Source organism: Anoplopoma fimbria, chromosome 14, assembly GCF_027596085.1.
Source record: "Anoplopoma fimbria isolate UVic2021 breed Golden Eagle Sablefish chromosome 14, Afim_UVic_2022, whole genome shotgun sequence".
NCBI classification, from domain to species: Eukaryota; Metazoa; Chordata; class Actinopteri; order Perciformes; family Anoplopomatidae; genus Anoplopoma; species Anoplopoma fimbria.
In genome coordinates, this window is record NC_072462.1 from 1,139,535 (window position 1) to 1,158,375 (window position 18,841).

The window sequence follows — 18,841 nt, forward strand, 5'->3', positions numbered from 1 at the left end:
GTGTTTTTGGAGCTTGACCCACAAATCTCTGATTCTGCTGCACAAATTTCACTTTTTCTTTTTTTGTTTAAATCTGTTTCCTACAACACGTCACTTTCTGGAGGAGTGAAATCTCTCCCACTCATTCTCACTTCCTCCCACTCCTCCCTCCCTCTCTCGCAGCGCTGGGCGGTGTATTGTCGGGGGAGGCGTCCCCTCCCTCCCCTCCCTCCTGCCCGGATAACAGGGGTGTAAAGTGGATTTGAACTTGCAGCCGGTGTGAGAGGAGGAGAGAGGAGCGAGCAGAGAACATCTGCAGAGAGGAGCTGCTGAGAACAGACACATCCGGGACTTCTGTTGGGAGAGTTTGACCTGACAACACCAGGAAAACAGACTTTGGGATCTTTTTGACCTTTTTTATTTATTATTTAGGATTTACAAGGTAAGAAGATATTAACATTTAAAACAGTATTCTTAAAAGTTGTCTCAATGTTACTAAAGGTAGTTTTATTTTAATGACATTATTTTTGACCACTTTTCAGTTTTTTGGGGGTCAGGAATGTTCCCACAGTGATAAGACTCATTGATAAAGGACTAATTAGGTCCATTTACATCCTCTGATAGTTTGACCTCTTGATCTCCAGATGAACTGTATCTCCACAGCTTTACTTCTAACCTACCAGCTGATACAGCTGTGATCTCACATCTGCTCTCTGGATGCTTTTACTGAATAAATAACACAAATAAACTGTAATTCTGAACCTTCTCACTGTTGGGACATCCCTTTTAAATCAATTAAAATCATGAAATAATACTTTAGTTTACCGTAACAAAATACTAGCTATGTATAAAGAAAGAAGAAAAGTTATTATAAACAATTTAAGTGTAAAGTCTGTTCAGGTTTAAAATAAAGAAACTATACCATAATGATGATGGTGTGATACTCTAATTTATGTACATACAGTTGAGGTAAAAGTCCTCAGATCTAGAGCTGTAATATTAAGAAACAAGAAATTGAATTTTACTTTCTAATGAAAAGTTCCAAATTATTGTCTGGTTCCAGATACTTTAAGTGAAGAGTTGCTGCTTTTTTTTGTCTTATTTTGTATTAAATTAATTATTTTGTACAGTTTGTTTGTAGAAATGTAGACAAGAGGCACTTTATTATTTCATATATTAAGTTAATAATCAGCAGATCAAACAAAAATGAAAATAATTTATTTTTTGTAATCAAAAAGTACAAGTATAAGTTAAAGTATGAAGGAAAAGTACTCATTGCTGCTAGTGTTAATATGTAAAATAATATAATATTGATTACTTCTGATTCTTTAAGGAGGATTTAAAATCCTCTTGATGTTTCTTCAGAGTTTGTTTTCACTTTTCTGCTGAAGGAGGAAGGTTTCTCTTTGCTTGCCTCAGTTTGACACCTGGATGTTACTTCAGGATTTATGACATCACAGCTTGTTAAGAGCCAATCAGGGTCCAGTATGAAAGTTACATCACAGGTGGAGACGTGAAGCCAGACGGTCATAAACACTGAGACGGGTTCAGTGACGTAGGAGACGTCTTCTGTCCAGCTGACAAACTTCTGAAGTTAAATTCTGAATTTTCAAAAGAGATAAGATAAGATAAGATAAGATAAGATAATCCTTTATTAGTCCCGCAGCGGGGAAATTTGCAGGCTTACAACAGCAGAGAGTAAAGTGCACACAAGAGACATAGTAAAGAAAGACAAGATAAAAAATAAGTATTATAAATAAGCAATAAAAACAGTAGAAAAACACAATAACTGAAATATAATATTTACAGACAGAAAAAAACTATTTTAACTATTATTGCACTATTATTGCACAGAAGATTACACTTTATAAAAACTTTCTTTGTGGGAAGCCTTTTATTCAAACCATAGGTTTTTTTTTACTGTCTTAGACATTTCTTAATTTTTAAATATAAGTACAGAACTCAAAATATTATCAAAATGTAGTAAAAGTCATTATGCAGCAGAACTTCTATCAGAGTCATACCAAAATAAATGATAATATTATTTTAAAATTAATGATGCATTAATGTGGAAGCCCCAGTTTCATTTTGTTGAGCTGCAGCTCGTTTAAATCACTTTACAAGATAATTATAATGTTTTTGTATCCGCAAAGTAACTCAAACTGTCAGATTAAAGCTGCAACTAATGATTATTTTTATTATTGATGAATCTGACGCTGATTTTCTTGATTGATCAATTAGTTGCTTTTTATTCGCATGTGTCACAACATTTAAAAATGCATTCAAACTTCTCGTTTTATTCTACTAACAATCCAGAACTTAAATAAGTATTTATTATCATGTATGACGAAGAAAATCATAAAATCTTCTCTTCTCAGAATCTCTCAAATGTCAATTTATGCAGATTTATTTTGATTAATTGTCTTATTGTTGCAGCTTTATGTCAGATAAATAAAGTGCAGTAAACTCAAACATAAATACCTCGATCTGATCAGACTTGTGTAAAAGTATCACAGATGTTTGTATCATTGTATCACCGACTCCATCTTTGTCTCCAGATCGTGTTGAGATGCTTCCACTCATCCTCACACACCTGCTGGGCCTCGTGTGTCTGAGTGCTGCTCGTCCTCATACAGGTGAGGAAATCATGAAACCATCACCTTCATCACCTTCATCACCTTCATCTCTCTGACAGAGACGATACGACATGAGACAGACGTCACGTCCAAGTGGAAAGTGATCATCACTCCAACACAGTCTACTATGAACACATGCTTTCCAGTTGTTACACACACACACACACACACACACACACACACACACACACACACACACACACACACACACACACACACACACACACACACACACACAGGAGGAATCAGTGTGTTGGATGGAGTCTTGATTGCTGCTGCGTTCGCTGCCAGTTGGAGAAATGTTCCCGTCTCTCCTACATAGACTTAAAAACTCCTCTTTTTTTTCTCTCTGCTTCGTGCATTTCTTCATGTTTCATCATTTCAGGGAAACTGTACATTTATTCCAGGTAGAAAAACTCAAGGATGAAGTTCTAAATAGCAGGAAATGAAAATACTCAAGTACAAATACCTACAAATACATTCAGTCCTTGAGTTAAATGTACTTAGTAACATCCACCATGAGCTCGAATGAAAGTTTTTTTTGTCATATATGACCCAAAACTTAACATCATTGGGTTTTGGACTGAATCCCCCTGAGCTCTAGAAGATTAGGAAGACAATTTTCAAAAAATGTTTAGACTTTTTTGCCAAAACAATTAATATATTTTCAAGAAAGCCATAACCAGAGCCGTAATCTTCACACAACACGCCTTTAAGTACTTTCAAGCTGCCAGATTTCATATTTGTGTCACTTAAACGAACGCATGAACTAAATATATAACAAATATCGCCTGTTGGTTTGTGGACTACTGTTTGAAGCCTCAAGTTTGGCAAGATGGCCGTCGCCATCTTGTTTTTTGCAACCAGAAGTGACACAAGTGAAATTTTTTTAGGCGACCACAATGTTACAGTTAATGTTGATGAAGTGGAAACACACTGTGGAAGGGTTGAAGTTGATAGAATAAAACATGACCCAGACTGGTTAACCCCTCTGGTGACGACCTGTCAGTCAGTGTGTAGCCCCGCCCTAAAGCATCCCCTGCTTTATGGTCTGTTTGACTCTAAATGGAGCATCATTTACTAAATGAACATCATGCTGTATTGAAGAAGACTTGAAACTAGAGATTGAGACCATAAACTCATGTTTACAATGTTTACTGAGGGAATAAATCAAGAGAGAAGTAGAGTCATTTTCTCATAGACTTCTATACAACCAGAGGAGTCGCCCCCTGGTGGACAGGAGAGAGAATGCAGCTTTAACACATGAAGCTTTGACTTCCCTTTACAGACTCTGAGGTTCCTACCTGACAGAAATGCAGCTTTTACTTTCCCAGTCTTGGTCTCCTTTTCTTTTCTGGTTCAATAAAAGTATATTTATGGATAAACAATCCCCTAAAGTTTCAGCTTCATGTTTCCTGTTTTGCAGCACCCCCACCCTCCATGACGATGCAGAAGAACTCCCCAGCGACCGGCTCTCTGGCGGGCCGCGTGGTTCTCCCGTGCCTCTTCTCCATCACGCCGGTTTCTCTCCACCCAGCTCCTCACGCCACGAGGAGTCCCGAGGGGGAGCTGAGGATCAAGTGGACGAAGCTGCAGGAGGAGGAGGAGGAGAAGGTGGTGCTGGTGGCCCAGGGCGGGGTGGTGAAGGTGGGGCAGGACTACATGGGCCGGGTGACGGTGCCGAGTCATCCGCTGTCGGTCGGAGACGTCTCGCTGACGATCGAGCAGCTCAGGGCCAGCGACGCCGGGCTCTACCGCTGTGAGGTCATGCACGGGATGGAGGACACCCAGGACACCGTCAGCCTCAACGTCACCGGTGAGCAAAACAAGCGCACTCCACCAACTCTACACTTTTAATGGTGAAATCTCCTATACTGTTTTTAAAGATGCATTAATCAATATTTTTATATTAACTATGGATCAAAAGACGGTTGTCACTTGTATTTATGAACAAACAGAATCATCACCACCTCTGCAGCTCCACAGAGAGTTTTATCATCTTTCAGCTCTTTGTTCTGTTTTAACTGTTTGGGTTCAGTCTCATCAGCCTCATTTCCAGAAGCTTTTTTTCAGCTGGAACTACCAAGAAGAGAAACAAAACTACCAAAATGAGACGGAGAAAGACTAGAAAGAGATGCAAAACGACTACAGAGAGACACAAAAATACTACAAAATATGCAAAATGACTACTAAGAAACACAAAAGTTCTACAAAGAGATGCAAAACAACCGAAAAAAGACGTGAAACGAAGAAAGTATGTAGATAAGTGTAACGCAGAAAGACTAGAAAGGGATGGAAACGACTACAAAGAATCCCAAAAGTACAACAAAGAGATGCAAAACAATCCAGATTGGTGTTTCACTGTCCTAAACCCAAATGTTTGCAGTTTAAAAAAATATATATTTGCAATTGGTAAGCTTTAAACCAGAGAAATTTGGGGCTTTTCAAAAAGCGGTGCACAGTCGACCGTTTTTAAAAGAGAAGGCAGCAGGTGATTCGTCCTTCATATGTTGGATCGTAGTAGATATCACAGATCTGCGAGGTTCATCCAGTGGAAACAGACTTCGTTAGGAGGCCGACCCTCACTCCCACACATTCACACAGATTCCACATTATGACTGAACAGGACTCTCTGTTCAACTTCTCCACACAAAGACGCTCCCTATGAGTGACACACAACTCTCCATTTAACAGCTCAGTCCATCCATTCACATCCTCCTGCAGCTCTGCCAGGATTATAATAATCCTCCATCCAGCTAGAAATAAAGGAGCTAATGACACCAGACAACAGAGACGACTCGTCTGAGGATGACAGCTGAAATCTCTGACTGGCTCGTGTTTCTCTTTATTGTCGTGTAATGATCTCTGGAGTTATCCGGTTTCTGTACGGAATGACTCTTTAGTGGCACGATGTCAACAGGAGATGGTCTCTGTCTCATCAGGTAGAACAGGTTGAGGAAATGGAAAGTATTTATTCATTTCTTCCATCTTTTTCTCTGCCTCCATCAAGTCACAGCAGTGACAGAGATGCTAGAGCTTTCATTTTACGTGGAATCAAACTTTAGCAGCGTGCTGGTCCTTCCAAATATTGAATGTTAAGGTGAGGAGAAAATAGATTTGTAGACAGGTGTTTTAAAAAAGCAAAACATTTGCTAGATGTCTTTCTGCCCTTTACACACCTGACATGTTTGGTAAATGTTTATAAAGAGTCATCCGGAAAAAAACTCAACAGTTCCAACTCTTGTCTAAATTAATTTCCGAGAGGAAGAGAGAGAGAAGATAAAAGAGGATACTAGAGGATGAGAGAGGATGAGAGAGGAGGAGAGAGGGTGAGAGAGGATGAGAGAGAGGTGATACAAGTGAATGAAAGAGGTTGACAGAGAATGAGAAAGAGATGATACAAGAGGATACTAGAGGTTACGAGAGGATACAAGAGTATACGATAGTATATGAAAGGATACAAGAGGATATTAGAGGAGACGAGAGGATACAAGAGTATACAAGAGTATATGGAAGTATACACGAGTATAAAAGAGGATACGAGATGATACTAGAGGATGAGAGAGGAGGAGAGAGGAGGGTGAGAGAGGGTGTGAGAGGATACATGAGGATACGAGAGCCCGTCTACAAGCCAAGTATCGGGAGACGCATCTTACGTATGTGATACCCATGAGCCTCTGCTGCTCTGGAGAGGAAACCAGTCAGAGCTGTGAATTCAATCCCATGACCTTTCATGGTAAGTGAAGGAGACAGGACTTTGTCTACAACTGCAACGACGAAGCATTTTATGTTCACTCCCATTCTGAATCACCTCTGACTGCATTCCTCCTCAGAGCAGCAGAGGCTCATGGGTATTGTAGTATTTACAGCCAAAAGAAACTCACAGACAAAACCTGATCTCCCACCAAAACTGGTAAAAAGAAGAATTGGACACAGTTTGTGTCCAGCAGCCCGTCACACTTCACATCTCTACATGTGACGTCCTGTCCTGATGTTTGTGATCTCTCTTCAGGTGTGGTGTTCCACTACAGAACTAACACCAGCCGCTACACCCTGGACTTCCCCGAGGCCGTGAAGATGTGCAGTGCTGCCGGCGCCGCCATCGCTACACCCGAACAACTCACTGCTGCGTTCGAGGACGGCTTGGACCAATGTGACGCCGGCTGGCTCGCCGACCAGTCAGTCAGGTGTGTTCTGAAATATAAACTACATAATGTGTTTGATATGTTTCTATCTGCTTCTGAGAAGATTCATTTTTCTTGGTTTTGCCGATGACCACCTGCCTCATTCTGTCTTGTTTCATGACACAGATTATTTTCTCGAAAGTTCTTAAAACATATTGCTTTTTGTTGGAATCATGACTTACCAGTTCAATTCTATGTGCTACCTTTCCTTGTTTTGTTCAGGTACCCAATCACAGACCCCCGTCCCGGCTGTGTAGGTAACCTGTTGAGCAGACCGGGGGTGAGAACGTACGGCGTCCGCGACCCCACCGAGGAGTACGACGTGTACTGCTACGTAGATAAACTACACGGTAAAGAGTACAAGTACAAGTAAAAACATCTTAAGCAGTAGTTCCACATCGATATCAGTCTCATGTCTGCGTTTTTAAATGAGTCAGAGCTAGAGTTAGCTTAGCTTAGCATTAAGACTGGTGCTAGAATTATTAAGATTTTTGTCATTTGTTTAATCGGTACACAAACCATTTGTCTTTTAAAGGGGAGTTAAATGCTGGAACTGTTTCTTGACTAACGATCACCAAACCATCACCTGTTTCCTGCTGGTGTTCCAAGACATAATTCCAGCACAAAGCGCCCAAAAAACCACCAAATGTTCATATTTTAGTTTGTGCACAAATATAACAACTAACTAAAATATAACAAAACATACAATGTTTGAGTTGCTTTCGACAAAAGCGTCTTATGAATATAATCTAAATGCAGTGTTTTCCTTAGTGTTTTAATGTGGAGGAGCCTGTAAATCTTGAAAAAGTGGAGACAAATTGTTCAAACAGTTAATAAACGGCTGAATTGTGAGTTTGATCGTCACCAGTTAGACACATTTAAAACAGAATCAGTTAAAGCTAGTTTAAAGTTCATTTTGAGCATCAGGACTCATTCATTTAAAATATTATATGACCTCAACATGAATCATTAAATTATTAAATCCTTTCCTGTCACTTAGATAAACTACATACTAAATATTTTATTAACTTTGTGTGTCTCCTTCCTGAAGGCGAGGTCTTCTACCCGTCCTCCGTCAGAGATAAGCTCACCCTCCAGCAGGCCAGAGTCGAGTGCGAGAAGCACGACGCCGTGTTGGCGTCTCCCGGTCATCTGTTCGCGGCCTGGAGGGCGGGGCTTAACCGCTGCGACTATGGCTGGCTGTCGGACGGCAGCGTCCGCTATCCCGTCACCGTCCCCAGGTCTCAGTGTGGGGGAGGCCTGCTGGGGGTCCGCACGCTCTACAAGTACCAAAACCAGACCGGCTACCCGAACCCCGAAGACAGGCACGGACTCTTCTGCTTCAAGGGTGAGACTGAAACCCCGATACGACGACGACACCCGTCTGTCTGTCTTTAAACAATCTCCAAAAAATACACTGTTTATCACAGTCAGAAGCTGAAAAAAACTCATAATTGTCAGATTTTCATCTTTCCAACTGTCCTTGAACACATCATGTGGGACAAACGCTTCCATCAGAAAAAGCAGCCAAAACTAAGCTCACAATTGTGATATTTCACCCCCAAAAATATTTTATATAATTTCGCCAAAAAACACATTCTGTAAAAAACATTAAATTCTGAGCTCCTCAACACAACTATGAAGCCATGATTGATTCACCTGAGACCAACAGTCATGTGACAACAATGCAGTGAAACTTGGGCTGAACTTCAGACTGCTGAACACAGAGCAGAGAGGAGAGGAGAGGCTGGAGAAATGTAAATAGCTCAACATATAAGGCACCGCCTAGTTAGACTGTTGATTGCCCAACTTCATTTGCATAAATCGTGATTATGCAAATGTTTAAAAAACGCCAAACGGTCCGTCAACTCGCTGCGTCGTAGCACAAACAGTTGTTTTTTTAAACAGAAACTCCCTCTGTTTATGGTCGGCCACGTTCCATTTTCTTTACGAGGGGAAAACCCAACGCGTGCACTCTAACACAGATCCAGCAGTAAAGGGGGACAGGTCCCTAATGGTTCACAGCTGGACCCAGCCCAAACAGACGGGGAAGGGGGGGAACTCCCTCATGTAACATCGTCATTAAAAAAAACACAAACGGTTAAAAAAAAAAGAGCAGAAAATAATGATTCTCTTCAGCTCCGATGTCTCACAGAGGCTTTAATGAGAAGCAGACGCTGGACGTGAAGGTTCTCTCTGTTGGAGGACAGTTAAAGTGACAGTATGAGGACAGACCCCAGATCAGCCAGATGACTGCAGCGCAGCCAAACACATGACTTCATATCTGGGCAGAGCTGATCTCAGTCAGGGTCTCCGACAGGCTGCCAAACTCCAGACCAGAACTCAGTGTAGTCCACCGAGACCAGAGACCAGAGACCAGAGAACACCTTTAGAGAGAGCAGTCTGAAGATACTCAGTGTACTGTATAACACCACCCATATAACACAATCCACCCAAAATGATCCATCTAACACCACCCGACTACTCCACAGAGACCAGAGAACACCTTTAGAGAGAGCAGTCTATAGATACTCGGTCTACCAACTAACACCACCCACCCAACACCACCCACCTAACACCACCCATCTAACACAACCCAACCAACACCACCCAGTTAGCACCACCTGCCAAACCCCCCCCATCTAACACCACCGGACCAACACCGACCACCTAACACCACCCATCGAACACCCCCCATCTAATCACCATCCACGTAACACCACCAACCTAACACCACCAGCCTAACCCCGATTGCCTGCCCTGCACCCCCCACCCAACACTATCAGCCTTACACCACCAACCGAAACACTTAACCAACACCACCCATCCTACACCACCTGCCTAACACCAGCAAAACTAGCATCACCCACCCAACATGTGCACCTGAATCCTACCACCTTACAGCACCCGCTTAACACACACCCATCTTACACCACCGGACTAACACCACCGGGCTAACACCACCGGGCTAACACCACCGGCCCATCCCTACATGTCCCTAACAGCACGGCGGTTTGGAGGGGAGTCCATTACGTAGCGTTAATTAAATCGTTATGTGGCGTTCAAAGCCAAAGACGCTACGTTACTCCATGAACTCAACACAAAGGAGCTCTCTGTGTGTTTAGGAGTCCTGTTTCCTGTCTCGGCTCATATGGAACGTATTCCATCATAACCAGATATAAATCTCTGCAACAAAAGCCTCATGGTCTGTTCAGGACGGTAAAGAGTGTGCGTTTAGAGAAGAAAGATGGATTCAGGCTTTAGGAAGAGATAACCGGTTCTTCTGTAGACTCTTCTGTCATTTCACTAAACATTCAGCTTCTCTGGCCGTTTCATTGGTGTTTTTATTCTGAGACCTCTGGCACGGCGCTCTTTCATTTCTGACAGGTGACTTCATGCGGCTGCATTTCCTTTTATAGCCGTCTGTAAGCTAACGGCAGTCTGACGGACAGCTACATGATTAGCATTTTCCAGATATTAACGTTTTCTTTGTGAGTCACTAAAACTGATTCATTCTGTAAACATTTTTGTCTCGGACATAACTAATCTTAGCTCGACTGGATTGGACCCAGACTCTGGGTTTTGCATGTTTTAGCCGACTCCAGACTTTACGTCACTTTGGATCATTTTCCAAAGCATACCACTTCTTTTTAGGGTGATTTTCTACCTCTTTAGGCAGCTATTATTATTTTTAATGTGATATTTTAATAACAAATAATGTTGTTTTTGGCAAAAAAAAGCATTTTGAGCTCTTTTGTGTGACATTCACTGCCATCAGTTATTTGAGATACTGATGACTCAACATGATACACAGTACAATGGTCATGAACTTTAATATTTCAATCATTTATGAATCTTCCGGAATGATGAATTATGAAAACATAAACTCCTTAAATGGAAATAAACCTCAGCAATTTATGAGTGGAAAAAGTTTGGAGAGAGAGGTGACATCCATTAAAGTCAATAGAATTGCAAAAAAAAAACTGGTTCTGCCAAGTGAAGTCAAGTCTTCATGTGTTAAAGCTGCATTCTCTCTCCTGTCCACCAGGGGGCGACTCCTCTGGTTGTATAGAAGTCTATGAGAAAATGACTCTACTTCTCTCTTGATTTATTCCCTCAGTAAACATTGTAAACATGAGTTTATGGTCTCAATCTCTAGTTTCAAGTCTTCTTCAATACAGCATGATGTTCATTTAGTAAATGATGCTCCATTTAGAGTCAAACAGACCATAAAGCAGGGGATGCTTTAGGGCGGGGCTACACACTGATTGACAGGTCGACACCAGAGACGTCACTCCTCCTCAGTCCAAATATGGTCACTTCCTGTTCACTGGTTGCTAAAAACAACAACATGCCAACGGCCGTAATCCAAGATTGCGACCTCGAAATCATCCACAAACCAATGTGTGACGTCACGATGACTACGTCCACTTCTTATAGACAGTCTTTGGCCTCAATGAAGAACATGAATTTGTTTGTTTCTTGCATTAAAAAGGTTTCAGTTTGGCAGCTGAACTCTCCACAGGCTGAGGTTATATAACCCTCTCTTCTTCTCTCTTTCTGTTCCTTACAGCTAAACTACCAGAGCCGACCACTACGATTCCACCGACGACTCCAGTAGAGTCCGAACCAGCAAGCGCTCACAGCACTCCAACACCCGGGCCCTTAGCTCCTGAGAGAGCTGAAATTCAAACACCAGAGCCTGTTGCATATTCAACAACAGAGAGACCACACACAGCCTCACCCGACCAACACACCCCCCCTCACCCCACAGCCTACGTGACCCCCACTGTTGTGTTAAGCGACTACGACGATCGAGATTTTGACCCAAACAAAGTAGAGTCGGTACCAGTTAGAGGAGACATTTTGCTCCCCATGCTGCTCCCTCCCTTACCCACCACCCGATTGCAGCTCCCAAAACTTGACATCTCCCACGGGGGACGGGAGGGAGGACGAGTGGAGAGCAGCGGCAGCGGGGAGGGAGGCAGCAGCGATGACCACTCGAGTGGGGCTGGGGTGGGAGTTGTGGTGACCCCCAGGCCAGGTTGGGTTCTGGAGACCACCGAGGGGTCTGAGCTGGGGGTGAGAACATCAAGACCGTCACAGCTTCTAGACATCACGGCAGAGGTGGTCATTCCAGAAATCCACACCCCAACACCAGGCCTACCAGCCGGGACCGGAGAGGTGGAGAAAACACCTGCAGTTGTTTTTAAAGAGGACGTCACCACTGGAACTACATCCACGTTTGACCTTGACTCATCGCTGGCCATTCCTGTGGATGGGGAGTCTTCAGCCAAACCGCCTTTCCATCTCATCATCGTCGATTTGCAGAATCGTAATCAGTCAGGTGAGTTGAGGGACACACATTAGGACTGGTGAGCCGATTGTGAATATGATTCAATGTTTAACAACTGATGGGACCAAGTTGGACTGGGTCTCTTCAAGTGTGGATCAGTCGCTGCCAGTTGTTCTCAGAGGTTTTTCTAGAACATGTAAACATATCTTTGCGAATGACGAAGACAAGAACATGAGATGGCTGGCATCCATGTTTGTTTTGGTAAAAGAACACGTGACAGGACTACTGGTTATCAATTAATTACACAGACCACACCTTTGAGTACATAAGAGGGCTGAGGGTTGAGAGATAATTACAAATCATATATTTCCATTTTCATTATTATGACAGTATGTTTAATTTCAAATAAAAAATGATTCTAAATACTGATTCAGGGGCTTTTCCTATTCTAGAGAGATGAATTCAGAATTACAGAGAACGCCATTGATACCATTTTGTTGACATGATTTACAGTAAACTGCCCACTGGTATAACACAATATCCATAACATAAATAGAGAATCATTGCTGGCAGTATCAGTATTGAAGCTTTGGAATTCACAGGCAGACCTCCAGATTACTGTAGAAAGATGGCAGACGTTAACCACTTTTTCACACCAGTCTTCTGTTTGACATCTCCGACCTGGACTGAACTACAACTCATATTCATATTTCCACACATGTTTGCTATGATGTATTTCCCCTCTGCAGCTTTCACAATCCTTTTGTGCTTTGGGAGCCAACGTTCTCACATTACACGTGAAACTGATCGATCTTTCAGCGAGAACATTTATCTTTCAGAGTTTGTTTAAACTTATTGTTTGTTGTCCAAGTAGAAAACAGCAAAGAGATTGTTACCTTTTGTATTTGTATGCTGTCAAATTCTCTCACACAAACACACACACACACACACACACACACACACACACACACACACACACACACACACACACACACACACACACACACACACACACACACACACACACACACACATACGCTCACTGTTTGCAGAGCCAGATGTGAAAAGTTATGAAGTCAGTTTTCTCCGTTCGGCCAATTTTTTGTAGCTTAACATATTGTAAACACATCACGATGTCTCCAGTGGGAACAGCCTTATGAATTGTCAAATATCACTCTTTTTCTGGTGGTCTGATGGAGTGATTGGCCTCCTCTTATGAGGTTCAACTTGTTTGTTTAAATATCTGCAGAAAGAGCCGACAACAACCACACATAGGAGACCTTAAATGTCTTTTCTCTAGGGAGAGTTCTGAATTGCCGTAATTAACAACTTCTCCAACAATCCGGGCACTCTCTTTCTTTCCCCTCTTTTGTTTGTATTACCACCATGGATGGATTACTGTACAGACTAACAGGGCACAGGCCCAGGGGTCCAAGTGCTCAGGGGGCCCCTTAGTCCGGGCATCTGGTTCAAGTGGCTGTTACAAACATTTCTTGTTGGAAAGTCCTCAGTCTAAAGTACTGTAGGGATGTCTGGATCATGTTTTGTTTGCTCCAAATTTTTTGAATCTATCTGCTGGTACCAAGTCTCATATATTTTTAAATTATAGTTCTTGTTAATATTCCGTACAGAATACACAGCTGAACAATAGTTAAAGAAAACACTGACAGTGATGTCAAGGTGTACTGACACAACCTGATGAACATGTCTACATCACTACAGCAGGGTGAGAAGTTAAACCACAAGAGGGGGAAAAACAAGATTATTAAGTGGCTGTAATAATAATAATAATAATAATAATAATAATAATAATAAAATAGCAATGCTTTAAGGAAATATAAGCTGCTTGCTTTAAGAATTTGACGTCAGGTTCAGGATCATCTTTCAACCACAGATTCAACAAGTTAAATATAACTTTGGGCTGAGGGAACATAAGGTTAAGAAAACATGGGGTTGAGGGAACATAGAGCAAGGAACATAAAGTTGAGGGAACATAAGGTTGAGGGAACATAAGGCTGAGGGAACATAAGGTTGAGGGAACATAAGGCTGAGGGAACATAAGGCTGAGGGAACTAAAGGCTGAGGGAACATAAGGCTGAGGGAACATAAGGCTGAGGGAACATAAGGTTGAGGGAACTAAAGGCTGAGGGAACATAAGGCTGAGGGAACATAAGGTTGAGGGAACTAAAGGCTGAGGGAACATAAGGCTGAGGGAACATAAGGCTGAGGGAACATAAGGCTGAGGGAACATAAGGTTGAGGGAACTAAAGGCTGAGGGAACAAAAGGTTGAGGGAACTAAAGGCTGAGGGAACATAAGGCTGAGGGAACATAAGGTTGAGGGAACTAAAGGCTGAGGGAACAAAAGGTTGAGGGAACATAAGCCTGGCACAGTATTAATGATGGAAATCAACAACCTGCTTAAGAACAATAACACTTTCAATGAGGGAAAGAGTGATGATAAAGCATGAGGGTGGCCTGGTTTGACTTAATGTGAGTGCAGGGACCACACACACACACACACACACACACACACACACACACACACACACACACACACACACACACACACACACACACACACACACACACACACACACACACACACACACACTCTGTTTGTTACCCCTAGTCCTGTTTATTATTGAAAAGTTGAAGGCGTGTTCTGTTGCAGAGGTGATACATCATCACATGAAGCTGCTGCTTTGCTGGAGGCCCACAGACTCACTGATTCCACGTCGAGGGGAAATTAGGAAAATGAAAGCATCAAGTGTTTTTAATAAAATCTGTTTCATGTGGTATCAAGTTCCGAGTCACTCTGACGCTTTTTCTGACTTGTTGCGCTGGCGAAGGTTAACTAGTTATATTTGTTTGGTTCAAAGAAGGAGCTCATACTTCGGTCACAGCAGATGCTTCTGTTCGTCCTCATAACTAAACTCAGCTCTGTGTTTACGTCACGTTTTGCACATTTTCACTCTCTGTTCCCACGATATGGGTTCCATGTGTACCATAAAGTCTTGATGAAGACACACAAAAGCATGCATTGTTTGAGGGCAGCCCCTGGCAGAGACTGACCTTCAGCACTAACTCACTGTTGACATCCAGATATGCACCTCGGCTTGTTTTAATAAACTAAAATGAGCTGTTCTGAGGAAGTTGTGTTTAGGGCTGAGTAGTTAGCCTCAATACATTTTTCATTCTGACCATTATGCATCCATGAAAAACTTTCCTACCAAACCAAAAGTTGGAAGATGCCTGTTTGGATTAAAAAAAAATCAACCTTTTTTAAGTTAGTAAATTAAACGTACAATCACTTTATTATACTATCAATTGATCCTACTCCCTTTCTGTAGTGTTTATCATGAGTTATTTTAGTTTCTCCAGAGAAAATACAGTATTTTTCACCCCATAAATTGTTCATGTGTAGCGGATATTTAATGATTAAAGTCATAATTTTGCCCTTTTTCTGCAGGTAACCTTAAGTTAAGATACATCTCATTGGGTTGAGTTTAGGGAACCAATGATGATTTAAAAGAGTTGTCTTTATAATATCAGAAAATTGTGAAAAACAAAACCGTCAGTTTCCAAGACGAACCCATGGTGACGTCCAACCAACCGTCCAAAACCCAAAGATTTTCAGTTTTTTAATAAAGAGTTTCAACTTCTCACTTTGGAGAAGCTAAAACCAGACAAACTTTGGTGACTTTTGCTTCAGGAATGACTGAAACAACTAATCAATCACCAATTGTTTCAGCTCTACAGAGACTTTGACTTCTTAAAATGGGAGTGAAAGTGTTGGAAAGAAACTAAAAGTAAGATATAGAAAATGTTAAAAGTAACAAAACCTACATAGCTGTATTTGTTTTTTATTACAAAGAGAAATATTACATGTCGCACATCAAATGTTGTAAAACAATGGGTGGTTCTCTATTGCTTTGTTGTCTGCATTCGTTTTACTGGTCTTGTGAATATTGAGTCTTATTTGTCAGTCTCCTGTATGTCTCTAGTCGCCGACATCCTGGACATCCTGAACCATCCTGGGATGGGCCTCGACGGCTCCCACTTCCCCCAGATCACCGACCTTTCACAGGTGACCAGTGAGGCGGTCCAGGGCAGCGGAGACCAGGACTCTCTGGAGGTTTCTCCCATCAACCTGCCTCCAACGGTCAGCTTCTTCAATGGGATACACGAAGTACCGTCAATACCGGTAGTTTTTGATTAACCGATAATTCATGTTTAAATGGGGTCTATGAATTATTGTTGATGTGTATGCTTTCTTGGTTTGTCCAAGCGGTTTTATTGCTGTTTTTTATATTAATTTAGTCCATAAATCTGTGACTTTGTTCCCCTCAAAGATCTGGTATCACTAGCTAACTTTAGCAGAAGGGACACAAGACTAACTTTGCATTCACCAAATATTCTGTATTTTGCCCTTATTCTGTAAAAAGACAATATTCCTACTAAGCTGTTTACATGATGAAAATGTATATTACACTAATATTCCTGTTCATATGCAACCCCTCATTAACGTAACCAGTAGTTGTAAAGTTCGGCGATGGGATACTACAAAAAACTGTTGATATTTAAGTCTTCATGATGTTAAAAATAAATTTTTCTTTCCAACCAGAAATGTGACTTTTCTTTTGGGCATGCATCTCTGCAAACAGCTGTATACATTTCCAAAGAAGTCTCCTAAAACCTGAATAATATCAGCTGAAAATGCTCCTTTTGGAATAAGCCTTAACCCGGATTATCCAAATGGAATATCTTATTTACATCACCTGTAGAAAATTGGAATATTGTTGTATTCGGAATAATTGTTGAATATTAGTTTGCATGTAAAAGTAGTCAATGTTAGGACAATATGCTTCTTTTTTAATGGTAGTGTAACATGTCAAACAGCTAAATCAACTTCTGAAGAAGAATTATTTTATGCAGATGATGATCCTGTCTTTTAGTAAGACTTTGCATTAAAATAGTTAATATCTTTAGCCATATTGTTTAGTGTTTATATGTTGACAATAAGTGTAATTTGTTTCGTCAAGGTGTCTGCTTGCAAATTGTACTTTAATTAAGTTTTAAATTAAATGATATATTTTTTTGTCATAGTTTGAAATGATCAGATAGGAACGACGTTCTAAACCTTCAACTAAACCACTTCTCTGATCCAATCAGTTCACATCTGAGCCAGAGCGGCTGGAGGAAGCCAGAGGAGACCAGTTTGAGACGGCCACACCTGTCCAGGTAAATGATGTGAAGGAGGAGGAGACGGAGGAGACGGAGAGCGTGACTCCCTTTGACTACAGGGTCATAGGCTACCAAACAGGTGAGACGCCTGAAGAGGAGACACCTACAGAGGAGACACCTACAGAGGAGACACCTGAAGAGGAGACACCTGAAGAGGAGACACCTACAGAGGAGACACCTGAAATGGAGACACCTACAGAGGAGACACCTGAAATGGAGACACCTGAAATGGAGACACCTAAAATGGACACACCTACAGAGGAGACACCAACAGAGGAGACACCTGAAATGGAGACACCTGAAATGGAGACACCTACAGAGGAGACACCTACAGAGGAGACACCTACAGAGGAGACACCAACAGAGGAGACACCAACAGAGGAGACACCTGAAATGGAGACACCTACAGAGGAGACACCTGAAGAGGAGACACCTGAAGAGGAGACACCTGACACCTGAAATGGAGACACCTAAAGGAGACACCTACAGAGGAGACACCTGAAGAGGAGACACCTGAAGAGGAGACACCTGAAGAGGATACACCTGAAGAGGAGACACCTACAGAGGAGACACCTACAGAGGAGACACCAACAGAGGAGACACCAACAGAGGAGACACCTGAAATGGAGACACCTGAAATGGAGACACCTACAGAGGAGACACTTACAGAGGAGACACCAACAGAGGAGACACCAACAGAGGAGACACCTGAAATGGAGACACCTGAAATGGAGACACCTACAGAGGAGACACCTACAGAGGAGACACCTGAAATGGAGACACCTGAAGTGGAGACACCTACAGAGGAGACACCAACAGAGAACACCCCGCATACCGTCCTTCATCCTACCATCACATTCCCAGACATTGTCCCAGAGGTCTTTACTGACTTCGATGGAGTCAAAACTCAAGAACCAGGTGATCAAACACCAACATGGACCACCACCATGACCCCGTACACTCCCCCTGTCTCATCACGACCAGGACCAGTCTCCCCCAGCGTCTCCCAGCCCTTCCCTGATGCGGTCTCCACCTACGAGGACATGGAGGACTCCACGAGCCGAGGCGCAGACGACGAGGCCGCCGCTGCACGGGAGGGATCCGCGGATGCCGCCCTGCCAACGCCGGCCGCAGGAATCCTGTCCGTCGTCATGACTGACGAGACAGAAATCGGCGGGACGGAACCTCCTACTGTAGTCCCCCTCACACAGGAATCCACCACCACACAGACCCAGATGGAGGACTCTGAAGGATCTGCATCTGGAGAAGACGAGGCTTCGGGTCAAGACCCGCCAGAGACGCCCATCTTTACCAGCACGCCACCAGCAGTTTACCACACCCCTGTTGACCCGGTCACAGAGGCGGGCTCAGGTGCAGAGCAGCTGTCCGGGGAGGGGGAGGTCTCTGCGGGTCAGTGGGGTCAGGGTGGTCCTGTTGACCCCCTTAAAGAGGTCACTATTACCGTTTTACCAGATGTGGCCAGATATTTTGAAGAACAAAC

The 18,841-nt window shown here is 42.5% G+C and overlaps 1 protein-coding gene across 3 annotated transcripts in view; it reads left to right on the plus strand.

Annotated features, from left to right (window-relative positions):
• Positions 1-331: 331 nt before the first annotated feature.
• The window catches only part of LOC129101996 (versican core protein-like), a 30,667-nt gene continuing 12,157 nt past the window's right edge, over positions 332-18,841 (plus strand). Inside the window, exons 1-8 of one of the 3 annotated variants that reach the window (XM_054611898.1) lie at positions 332-421; positions 2,538-2,615; positions 4,042-4,431; positions 6,628-6,802; positions 7,022-7,149; positions 7,851-8,147; positions 11,373-12,146; positions 16,083-16,300. In XM_054611898.1, the coding sequence (XP_054467873.1) occupies positions 2,549-2,615; positions 4,042-4,431; positions 6,628-6,802; positions 7,022-7,149; positions 7,851-8,147; positions 11,373-12,146; positions 16,083-16,300 (2,049 nt within the window). In that variant the 5' untranslated portion in view covers positions 332-421; positions 2,538-2,548. Of the gene's footprint in view, positions 422-2,537; positions 2,616-4,041; positions 4,432-6,627; positions 6,803-7,021; positions 7,150-7,850; positions 8,148-11,372; positions 12,147-16,082; positions 16,301-17,889 lie in introns of those variants that run through there. The other 2 variants (XM_054611899.1, XM_054611897.1) reach the window with 2 other exon arrangements.